The 12,534-nt window shown below is 39.4% G+C and overlaps 2 protein-coding genes across 4 annotated transcripts in view; one reads left to right on the plus strand and one right to left on the minus strand.

Annotated features, from left to right (window-relative positions):
• The window catches only part of LANCL1 (LanC like 1), a 44,780-nt gene extending 37,224 nt beyond the window's left edge, over positions 1 to 7,556 (minus strand). Inside the window, exons 1-3 of one of the 3 annotated variants that reach the window (XM_003254027.2) lie at positions 7,508 to 7,556; positions 7,101 to 7,197; positions 2,801 to 2,918 (exon numbers count right to left, since the gene is read on the minus strand). In XM_003254027.2, the coding sequence (XP_003254075.1) occupies positions 2,801 to 2,918; positions 7,101 to 7,181 (199 nt within the window). In that variant the 5' untranslated portion in view covers positions 7,182 to 7,197; positions 7,508 to 7,556. Of the gene's footprint in view, positions 1 to 2,800; positions 2,919 to 7,100; positions 7,198 to 7,405 lie in introns of all 3 variants that reach the window. The other 2 variants (XM_003254026.2, XM_030802652.1) reach the window with 2 other exon arrangements.
• A 910-nt stretch (positions 7,557 to 8,466) lies between these two features.
• Positions 8,467 to 12,534, plus strand: part of CPS1 (carbamoyl-phosphate synthase 1) — a 197,876-nt gene continuing 193,808 nt past the window's right edge. Inside the window, exon 1 of the mRNA XM_003254024.3 lies at positions 8,467 to 8,548. Within this exon, the coding sequence (XP_003254072.1) occupies positions 8,546 to 8,548 (3 nt within the window). The 5' untranslated portion in view covers positions 8,467 to 8,545. The remainder of the gene's footprint in view (positions 8,549 to 12,534) is intronic.

Genomic DNA, 12,534 nt, shown 5'->3' on the forward strand with positions numbered 1-12,534 from the left:
CACATAATTATATAAACATTGCGTTGACATACAACACCAAATATTTTTATTGTGTTTGTGAATGCATTTCTTGGTAACAAAACTGCAGTTATGAATAAGTGATACTTGGAAAGCTATAACATAATGGGAGGAGAAGGTATTAACACTGATTTTATGGGGTTGAATCCATTTTAGTTTCTTATACAACTCAGAGCTTTATGTTATTTAGACTGAACACTGGCACAAGGTAGCATTTTACTTATCAAAACACTGGAGGAGGCAGTCTATTTTATGTGGGAATAATGGCTTTTTAACAGTGTTCGACATTAACATTAGGAATCTTGCCTTGAAAACCATTAGTAAATTTATCTAGAAGATTTTACGTTACATCCTAAAACAACCAGCCACTAAGGACACCCTAAACTGCTTAGTGTGCCAATTTGCCTCAGATGCTTGCCATATAAGCTGCTTTCAGGGGCCAGCAATGAGTATCATAGATACTTGAGGATAAAAGGTTGAAGGCTATTGGCATTCAACGATGAAGCCAGAAACCCTGTACAGCCAACTTGCATTTTACTTTGGAGTGAAATTTCTTTGCTATTTCCAAAGTTTTTAACTTTTGGTTTCTCAACTAGCCCTAGCAATATAAGGGTCTGACTAATGACTCTTCCCAACATTGTCAAACTTAATTCAAACTTGAAATCAATGCCCTTTTTTTTCCTCCTAAAGCAAAGTACCTCACAATAATATGAGTACATCTGAATGGCCAATTTAAAAGTTTAAGTCATTCTTTTGTAATCAGTGCTAGAATTAACTAGTGATCTGTTTCAGTGTTTTTGTTTTTGTTTTTTTTTTTTTGCCAGGAATAACAAAATAATAGAAACTCCCTATATATTAGAAAAAGATCTGTAAGTTTGAGTTATATATTATCACAATGTGGCAATCAAGAGGAAAACTCAAGACAACTGTGCACTGTGCTTGTCCTGTTTTGTTCAAACCCTGATAATTTTAAATAAACAGTAATGTTCAACATTCACTGATGACATTATCTATCAACCACATCACACCTGGAATACAGTAGATAATAAATGACAGCTGTTATACCTTCCTTCTTGAAACAAAATCCTTTCATTTCATTCTCATTTTAACTTTGTGTTAAGCTTCTACAATCCATAAAAATCATAAAACAATAAAAGGAATGGTCCAACATTATCTAGTCCAGTTTTATTTTTACAAAACATTGCCTTTAAAAGTCCCTGAGAGTTTAATTTTACTGGTTTAATCTGTCTTCCCTACCCTTGTTAAAAAAAAAAATAGAATCATGTGTCATTATCAGTTGAGTACCCCTTATCTCAAATCCTTGGGACAAGTGTTTTGGATTTCAAATATTGAAATATTTGCCTTATATTTACCAGTTGAGTATCCCAAATCTGAACATCGGTAATCCTAAATGCTCAATGAACATTCCCTTTGAGTGTTACATCAGAGCTTAAAAAGCTTCAAATTTTGGAGCATTCTGGATTTCAGATTTTCAGATTTGGGATGCTCAACCTGTACCAAAGAGGAAGACGAACAGATGGCTATTATTAATAAATTTCTCTCAGAAAGCTTTCAAACTGCAGTCCGTAGATCACCATCTGCATCAGGACCACTAACGGTTATAAAAGGCAAATTCCTGGGTTCTGCTCAAGATCTACTGAATCAGAATCTCTGCTATGAGGCCATTTTTATGACAAATTCCACTCCTTAAAATCAAATTAAAATTCCCTGGATTGCAAGCTTATTCCTCCTTGCCCACTCCTTAAAGAGAATGGGAGACACTGAATCTCTAGACTATGCTTTCTTCCAGATTACACAGCTGTCTTTTTGTTTCTCTACATTTGGCAAATTAATTGCAGTTCTTCAACTTTTGTTCATTTTTTTTTTTTTTTTTTGAGATGGAGTCTTGCTCTATCACCAGGCTGGAGTGCAGTAGCGTGATCTCAGCTCACTGCAATCTCCACCTCCCGGGTTCAAGCGATTCTCCTGCCTCAGCCTCCTGAGTAGCTGGGACTACAGGTACAAGCCACCATGTCCAGCTAATTTTTGTATTTTTAGTAGAGATGGGGTTGCACAGTGTTGGCCAGGATGGTCTTGATCTCTTGACCTCGTGATCCACCCGCCTCGGCCTCCCAAAGTGCTGGGATTACAGGTGTGAGCCACCGCGCCCGGCCTCTTCTTTGATTTTTCTCTTTCTCACCTTTTTTTTTGACATCAATGCACTGTTTCTTCCTAAACCTCCTCCAACCTCTCAATGATTGAGATTGGCAACGCGGCAACTGCAAACCAACCAGCAATGACCATATAGGAGGATTAGTTCATGGAAGTAATTCTTTACCCTGTGTTTCTGTATGGATTCCTGTTATGGGTTAACTTTTTAAAACATGCTTCTGGACATGTTTTATTCCTGAGATCAATCCTCATTACCTCTGCTTCAGGCACTGTATTTTGGAACTCTTCCCAATTCTTCCCACTGAAATTACATCTGCAAATTAACTATGTAATATTGAAAATCAATTTTTCTCCTCACAAGTATAGCAGCCATCCAAATGTCAGGCATGAATTACATGAATATGCTTACCATGCCCTAAATTCAGGGCACTATTAAAAACCCAGAAGATACCATGGTTGGGTTGAGGGCACAACACTCTCCCAGAAGCAATTACTCATATGCAGATGCAGGAAGCATTTAAGGGTGTACCATTCAGACAGACAGCTCTTGGAAAAATGCTCTGGCTCTTAAGCACAATGCTTATGCCAGCTCACAGTCAGCACTTCATACCTGCCCAGCCAGTGTAACCGGTGCCATCCCGAGGGTCTGCTGATTTCAGGCCTCTCTCCATTTTCTGAAGAAGCTCCCGAATCTTATTGGTCAAGCGTTGTGAGAACTCAGGAGTCAGCTAGATATTAAAGGAAAACAAATATCAAAATAATGTGGGTCACCCAGCTTGCTGGACTATAAGCTATCAAAGACAGGAAGGCATTTCTTTTCCACTTAGCACATATTTTTCTACCTGGGAGACTAAACAATTTATTATCTATTCTTAAACAACAACAATATCACATTAACAAAATTTATAAAATACTGTTGTAACTTATAAATGTTTTACATAAAATTTTTAGTTAAATACTAAAACAGACTGCCAATGATAAACTGGCTCACAGTAATTTTCCACCTAATAGTAATCGTCTATTATTTAAACCAATATTATAATAAAGTCTTTTTATTAAATTAAGCACAAATCAGATGTTTGCTGCTTTCAAACTACTGGATTTTTAGTATTCAAGCTGCAGCAAGGTAAATTCCCTAAAGAAACATCTAATTGCTCTTATTTATTTAAAAAAAAGAAGTAGCCAAAGAAAAGCAAAACAAATTCATGTATATCAAGAGCCTCAAGCAGAAGAGAAAGAATATCAAACTTAGCATCATAGACCCACGTCCAGCACAGTGTCTGGCAGAGAATACGGGCTTCACAAATGTTTCTCAATGAATGAGCCTGTCTACATCCTTACCCACTATTAGCTGATCTTGCTCAACTCATAACTTCTTTATGTTTCAATTACCTCCATAAAGTCAGGATAATAATACCTGCCACGCCAATTTCAAAAGGTACTTTGGGGATTAAATGAGATAGTGTATCACAAGTCTTTCTCATTCAGCGATGTAAATGTTGACATTTTTACTAATTCTTTAGCAGATCAAGGGTCTAAGGCAAGTAATAGTTTAGATATGGATTGAAAATACACTAACGCTGGGGCTGTGGGGTTATCACCACCCATATGAATGTCCACAGATGCTGTGCAAACAGTGAGGCTCACACAATCATTATGTTATTCTTCTTAAAGGCAAATGAAAAATAATTTTAAACTTCTGCACACACCGAATCAGTGTCTTAAAAAGTCACTGTAGGCTGGGCACAGTGGCTAATGCCTGTAATCCTAGCACTTTGGGAGGCCGAGGTGGGCAGCTAACCTGAGGTTAGCAGTTCAAGACCAGTCTGACCAACATGGAGAAACCCCAGCTCTATTAAAAATACAAAATTAGTCGGGCATGGTGGCACACGCCTGTAATCCCAGCTACTCGGGAGCCTGAGGCAGGAGAATCCCTTGAACCCAGGAGGCAGAGGTTGTGGTGAGCCGAGATCGTGCTACTGCACTCCAGCCTGGGCAACAGGAGCGAAACTCCATCTCAAAAAACAACCACCACCACCACAACAACAAAAAACCCCAAAAAAACTCACTTTATTGTCTCCCTCAATAATTTTAAGAACTTGCTGTGATTCTAAGACTTGAATTTCACAAAGTAATTAAAATTTCAGAACAATGTGGGGGAAAGTTACAAGGGTATAAACATTTTATTTTACCATGTAAGGACTGTAGAAATAAACCTAACCACTCACATCAGAATCTCATTTTTAAAAATGGGATAAAATCTTAACACTGAAAACAGCAAGAAGGCAGTATCAGAATTAACAACAACAACAATAGTTTAAGGATACATTAAGATTCACTTTGGAGGAGCATCCTTGATAAGGCAAATCAGACTTTCAACCACATCTGGATTATTTAATCTAAAGCACCACTATGATCCCTTATTTCACACTCTTTAGAAGAAACGACATTGTTTGACAGATACACTCCCATTATTTAACGATTTCTGCAAAGAGGTTAAGATTTCAACCAGACTTGAAACTACATTTAGTAGGATAAAATATACTTCAATGTTAATACAAAAGGCCTATAAATCTCAGCTAGATAGAAGACTGCATCTATATTGAGAACACGTCATCTACTGTATATAGATCATACATAATTTATCATCTTGCTTGGCCTTCAAGAGATCAAGAATAATGAGAATGTCTCAGCCTCATGAAGGGAAGTTACTTTCTGTTTGGCACATTCTGCATTTAATAAAGGTGACCTCTGTGAGAATATTGATTGCTTGTGGTGGACCACCAAATTATTCAAACTCTAGCAATAATCTGAAGTCTTTAAAAGTCCTTTTTTCTTTTCTATTTTTTTCTGACAGATGCCAGAAAACAGACCAGTTCCTTATTGAAATCTTGCGTTAAGAAATTAAGAAGGACAAATCTCCAGGGTTTGATCCTCTGTGTTCAACATTACACAATTTTAGAACTGGTATTCTACTTCCTTTCTAGGACCTGTCCAAAAACTACGTTAGGCAATAAATTACATTATTACCCTTGGGTCAGGGTTTAAATTTGTGAATTTTTCCCCTTAGAAATAAAGGGATAAATTCGGCCAGGCATGGTGGCTCACACCTGTAATCCCGGCACTTTGGGAGGCTGAGATGGGTGGATAACTTGAGGTCAGGAGTTCGACACCAGCCTGGCCAACATGGTGAACCCTGCCTCTACTAAAAATACAACAAAAAAAAAATTAGCCAGGTGCGGTGGTGTGCACCTGTAATCCCAGCTACTTGGGAGGCTGGGGCATGAGAATCACTTGGGCCTGGGAGGCAGAAGTTGCAGTGAGCCAAGACTGTGCCTCTGCACTCCAGCCTGGGCTCAGGGTGAGACTCCATCTAAAAAAATAAAAATAAAAATAAATAAAGGGTTAAATTCATAAGAAGCATTTACTTTATAGGCAGTCTAAATAGCTACATTTTATTGAAGGTTTCTGTCACTAGGACAATCCTCAAGTGTTCCTTTGCCAAGTCAGCATGAAGCAGCAAGTCCTCCTCCCGCAAGACAAGACACATACTTCAGCTTGAGACTCTGCACAGCTAGGCAGAATACAGGCCCAAATGGCCCAAGGGAATCCACCTGACCTGAAGATAATTATAAAAAGCTTTGTTTGGGCAGCTTAATACTAGTCTTAAAATAATAAGATTGACTCAAACTCCATATACATTTTGGTAGCCTTTTACCCTACACCTCTTTTTCATCTCTTTGATTCCTCCTACCTGCATTACTGACCCAAGTTAATCTATAATGTGACAAGTGTTTTAAGGAAAAAAACAACCATCAGATCAACAGATTAATTTGACAGGGATGAAATCTGTAAGGCCATTATATCACATAAAATGCCTTTTGTATGGCTGACAAGTTTCAAAGAAATAAACTAGTAAAATTTTTAAAGTGTGTGCCTTGCTTCCAACTTAACTCATTTTCAAAACTAAATTTTATTTTTATATTTTTAGAGACAGGGTCTCTGCCACCCAGGCTGGAGTGCAGTGGTGCAATCATATCTCACTACAGCCTCGAATCTCCTAGGCTCCAGCAATTCTCCCGCCTCAGCCTCCCAAAAAATTTTAGTAGAGATAAGGTCCTGCTATGTTGCACAGGCTGGTCTCAAACTTGTGGCCTTAAGCAGTCCTCCTGCCTTGATTTCCCAAAGTGTTGGGATTAATGATGTGAGCCACTGCACCCAGCCAAAACTAGGTATTCTTAAAAATATCTGTATTCCCTCTTAACAATTATGTTCACCCAAAGAGGCATGAGAAAACACAGGCCCCTAGTATTTTACATCCAGCTTCTCTTTTGCACAGTGATTTGTGACATGCTAACCAGTTTAATTTACAAGTTTTTTTTTTTTTTTTTTCCAGCTGTGGATATGCCCTGTGGAGTGACACCGGTACAAAGAACTTCAGGTTTCCTATGTCACCAAATTCTCTAAGCACTAACAGTTTACAGATGTCCTTACCATACACCACCATCTGCCCTCATCATTACCCTGACCGCACTTGTGTATAATCACAAAGGAGTAACACGGCACATGTGAATACCGTTAGGATTCTTCACCTCTCTTTAAGAAGCAAACCAAAATACATTAAAAAATGCCAATTACATAGGAAACTACATATCTGCCAATTTTTAAAATTTATACTATCAATAATTGAGTTTATTTCAATTAATAATGTTACCAATGACATATTCAACATTATGTTAGAGCTCAATTTGTATATATTAACATGTATTTTTAAATAATTTACATATTTATCGTCGAATCATGTATTTTTTTTTAAAGGGGGGATGCTCAACTCTTTCAGGCAAAAATGAGCTCCTTTCCGAACACCGTGGGGAGAGGCAGGGATGCAGGCAGACATATCCCAAACTCACCCTCCCGGCAGCATCAAAGTAGCCTTCGGCCAGGGATTTGTTATAATCAGCATAAGGATTCGGGAAGGCCCTTTGAGCCATGACGCCGGAAGCGAGCCTGCAGAACAGGGGAAAAAGAGAAACTAGGTTGAGAAAGGGGCCTCGGCCGAGTTGCGAGGGCGGCGGCCGGCGCCCAGGTATCCCCCTTCCTCCAGCTCCAGGGCCATCGAGCGGTCTCGGCGGTCCGAGTGGACCTCGGGTCCATTGCGGCCCAACTGCTAGGGCATGGCGCCTTCGCGAAAAAGCTGCCAGGGCCCTTAACCCACCCGGATGAAGGGGACCCGTTTTGCAACCCCGTTCCCACGCCCGCGACTCGAAGCAAGGGCGCTTCCCCCGTCCCGAACCCCTTCTCGGCCCTGGCCTCTCACCCTGCAGCCCCGGACAATAATCGAAGGGGCTCTTTTACCGCCCAGTTCCTGCCAGGAGGACCAATCAGAGCCTTCGCCGCTCCCGAGACCCGCCCCCTTCTCTCTTACAGTTTGTTAAAGAGACAGGAGTGTAATGTCTAAAGGATAACACAGGGTATTTTAATTACTGGGTAGCAGAAGTGAGGACCTAGAATCACGCGGAGATGTGACCAATATTTCCTGCCCTCCTTTATTTTTTCTTATTTTTAAAAAGTCAAATTTAAGTCCAGAGTCGTAAGAAGTAGATTTTTTTTTTTAATCTGGAGAAGAAAAAGACTGCTTTTAGATCTGAACGTGCTGATATTTCTGCTGTTCGCAATAGATAAAATTTGGTGGGGGGTGGGGGGATAATGTCTCTCCAGGGACTTGCCAATCTTTTCCTTTCATTTCTTAAAACAAACAAAAAAAAGCACCACCATCATTAACAACAACAACAAAAATATGCTCAAAGGACAGGATATCAAATAGCAGTTGATAATACTTTGGGGAAAGCACATGAAAACACAAATCACAGCTCTTAGGAAATTTATTCTGCTCCTTAGCCTAAATTGGACTATAATACTGGATAACAAAGCTCTAAAAAATACTGAAAACCAACAAAGCAGGAGATCCACAACATTCAATTTCAATGTTTTAACAGTCCCTGCTATCTGAAACATTTTTCTTTCATTTAAAATTAAATCCCACCTGGTACATATTAGGCCCATTCTATTGCTCAGAGAATTTTGGAGTTCAGTTAAAGTCAGCCTCACTCTCTCGTTTTCCTTCTCTCCGGTTTCAGTGAAGAGTCCTAGCTCCAGACCTCCAACTGGAGAAGCTCAATCTCCACCCCAACTCCCTCCCACCTTGGCCTAAGTTTGTCCTTCTGAGGCTGCCATCCCAAACTCTACTCCTAATCCCTCCCCACACCCAGGTTTGCTCTTTTAAAATAGTTGCTTTCTTAGGAAATTTAGTTCCTTTCTTAACCTCAACAAATTCATGAAGGTTTAGCCGAGGCCCATGGTGAGTCTTAAACTGGATATCTCTCATGTTTTAAAAGATGGGTGTTTGAAGGAGTAACTTACAAGAGAGAAAAGGAAAAGGAGGGACTTTTTATCAATTATTTTTTCTTTAATGATTAAAGGCTATCCATTTATCCCACTCACAGTCTTTAAGCAATTAAATATTACTGTTGTTAAGCAAGGCAGGATGGAAATTGTATATTTTCATAGTATGCCTCTATCTTATTTTACTAATCCTTTCCCGTAATGATGGACATTGTTTTTAACTTCCATACTACAAATAATATTCTTGGAACATGTGCTTTTATGAATCTGTGTGAGTATCCCTGAGACATATACCCAGCAGTCAATTGCTGGATCATATGAGATTCTGTACTTAATCTCCCCAATGTTGTTAGATTGCTTTCCAAAACCGCTGGACTAGTTTATATTCCCTCCAACAGTATCTATTGTTCACTCCAAGAGTATTCACTCCAACATATCATTTCTGTCATTTCCACCTCCTCTCCAACACTTGGTATTATCTAGTGTTCTAATGTTTGCCATTCTAATGAATAATGTAGAATCTCACTGATGTTTAATCTTTTAGTTTTTCTGTGGCTAATGGTGTTGAACTTTCCTTCATATAACTGTTAGACAATTGGGCTTTACCTGTTCCTTTATTTTTCTATTAGTGATTGCATGTTTTCCTGTTGATTTGAAAGGGTTTTGTTTCTTTTTTTCCTGTGTATGTGGGGTATATTCTGTATATTAATCTTCTTTCACTTTAGTTATTGTAGATACTTTCTTTAGTTTGTTCACATTTTCTAGGATATCCTTTATTGAATCCCAATCTTTCATTTTGATGAAGTTAAACCCATCTAATTGTGACACTGTGATTTGAGGATTTAGCTTCATATTCAAAATGTCTTTATCTACTCATGGACTGCAATGACTTCCTACATTTTATTTTATTAGCTTTTTACCTCTTATAGTTAAGTCTTTATCTGGAGTTTACTTCTGAAGATGATGTGAGGCATGCGTCTAAACTTATTTTGGGAAGGGAAGTAGAATTATTTAGAATTTAAATATAGTCAAAGCATGTGACTTGTAAACACCCAAAGATTTTAATTGCTGGAAATAATATTTCCCTCCCTCTCTCCCCGCTCCCCTCTTCCCTTCCCTCCCTCCCTGCTTTCCTTCTCTTTCTTCCTTCCTTTTTTGTCAGAGAACCAACCCAGAGAATCCCTCCTTGGTTCTGATACAAAAGAAAAGTATTTAACATTTATTGTTTGTATTTGTCTACTCAGGCTGGCACACAAAGAACCAAAGAAAGTGGCCTAAAACAACAGAAATGTATTTTCCCACAGTTCTGAAGGATAGAAGTCTGGGATTAAGATGTTGGCAGGACTGATTCCATCTGAGGCCTGTCTCGTTGGCTTGTAGATGCCGTCTTCTCCTATCTTCACATGGTTGTCCCTCAGTCTCAGTCTGTGTTGTCTGTGTCCTAATTTCCTCTTCTTACGACACCATCATAGTGGATTATGACTTCATTGAACCTTATCATTCTTTGTTTTTTGTTTTCTGTTTTTTTTTTGAGACGGAGTCTTGCTCTGTTGCCAGGCTGGAGTGCAGTGATGCGATCTTGGCTCACTGCAACCTCTGACTCCCTGGTTCAAGCGATTCTCCTGCCTCAGCCTCCAGAGTAGCTGGGATTACAGGCACGCACCACCATGCCCAGCTAATTTTTGTATTTTCAGTAGAGATGGGGTTTCACCATGTTGGCCAGGCTGGTCTTGAACTCCTGACCTCAAGTGATCTGCCTGACTTGGCTAACCTTACTTTTCTTTAAAGACCCATCTCCAGCAGCCACATGCTGAGATAGTGAGAGTTAGGACTCCAGCGTATGAATTTGGGGGGCAACAATTTTAGCCCCAAATAGTACCTATGCTTTCACCTGTGGCTATGGTGGCTGAACACATTTGTGGCTAACACAAATTTAACAGTTATAATTTTTTATGGATCATTCTACTTTTGATAAATTTAGGATGATTTTTTTAAAAAATGTAATGTTCCTTCTTTTAATCAATGTAGCTGTCTTATGTGAACTTTCAGGAAATAATCATTGTATTATTGCCTCTAAAACTGAATACTTCTGGAAATCTGGGATGATTGATAACAGAGAAAACAACTATAATCTGAGGGCATTTTAGTTCCATTCTCAGGCTTTAATTTCAAAATGTTATAATGTGTATTAGGGTGAAAACTATATTAGTTACAAAGAGGCCTCAAAACATAGTCTCCAAAATACATAGAAATGTATTTTTCTTAGTTCAGATTAGATTTGCTCCATGTGGCCATTCAGGATCACAGATTCCTTCCATCTCTGTTCCCACCTCCCTCAGTGTGTGATGCTCTCAGCAAGTCTGTGCTGGTCATAGGTGTGTGTCAGTATTGCCGCTTATGAGAAGGTCAGGCACACCCAGAGGAGTGCACAGACCAGGAAGTGGGATTTGTCACTTCCCTCGTGTTCCACTGGTGAGGATTTAGTCACTTGGCCACCTCTAGCTGCCCAGGAGGCTGTGAAATGAAGTTCTCTGCTGAACAGCTATGTGTGCAGCTACAATAAAAGAAGGGGAAGACTGACTTTGGTGGACAGTTAATGTCCTCCAATACATAATGGCAGTTTTAGTAACTGATAGCACCTGTCTGCCAGCAAAGGTGCAGCATGCTTTAGTGTCTGTGGTGTTCCTTTTGCCTCTAACCTTCTAGCAACCATGCCTTCTCTGCTTCTTCCTACCTATTCCCTTGATCCTTGTTAGCTGGTGACCAGTCTTTGGGGTAAAAGATAGATCTTGAGACTCCATATCCTATATTTTTTCTAGAAACTCCCCACCTGCTTTCAAACACACATATATGCACACAGACAGACACACACACACAAAATCAAGCAAATGGTTTTTACTTTTTTCACTTTTCTCCTAAGTACCACTTGTCTCTTTTTTTGTTGTTGAGATTACCTTATTTTCTTTTCAGCTCAAAGAAGTGTAAAGCAAGAGTATCTAAGCTTGAGTCTAATATCACCACACTGCTGGTTTAACACCCAGCTGGGACTATTATGTACTACTGAAGCAATTTTCTGTTTCGTTCGTAGTATGGAATTCATGGATTGACAGGAGCAATTGCCAGTGGAGGAAACAAGAACATAAACAGATGTACACCAAGCGCACTAAGGAACACTTTTAATTTCCTGGAGACGGTATTTCTTGTGGCACTGGCAGCCTTTCCTCCCTGCCTCGTCAGGATGTTATTAGTGTGCTGACAGATTCCTTTCTCTCAATGTACCTGCTGGGTGAGAGCTGCTATTATATGGAACACAGGTGTGCTGGGGTTTCCTTGGGAGATTAAAAAAGATTGAGAGTACAGAAAGTTGGTAAAAAATGTACAAACATTTAAGCTTTTTCCTTTCTCCACCTAACACTTGTGATGGGCTCTTTATCAAGCAGTGTTAGTATGTGTCTTTTAAAGAGCAAAAACAAAAGGAGACTTCCCTCTTTGTTGTTGAAAATATGTGTCTATATTGCGTTGTTAAATTTATGCAGGTCCCCATTTCTCTGTATGATTGAATTTCATAATGATGGGAAGGATGGAAAGTATTCCCTACTGGAGGGGTCTTCTCAGGACGATGAATTGTTAATCAAGCGGATTATTTTTGCTTCCATCCCATCCAACCACACAAAACTCAGCCATGGAAAGAGATGATATGTTACCAAAGCCCTGCATTGTCCCATTCTGATGTGTTCTTTTGGCATATCTGATAGTTGTACACCCTGGCAGGGAAGAGCAGCCAACAGAGAGATACTCAGGCCTTTGCAGTCCTTCTTATAAGATTTGGAATTGCCACACAGCAGGTGCTTTTCAGTCATTTGAAAGAGAAACCTTAACATTTTCCAACTTGCCTAGTAGCCACGTTATTTGTGCTTCGTTTTTCCTTTCTATTTGCCTTGA

The sequence above is a fragment of the Nomascus leucogenys genome, chromosome 22a (assembly GCF_006542625.1).
Source record: "Nomascus leucogenys isolate Asia chromosome 22a, Asia_NLE_v1, whole genome shotgun sequence".
Lineage (NCBI taxonomy): Eukaryota > Metazoa > Chordata > Mammalia > Primates > Hylobatidae > Nomascus > Nomascus leucogenys.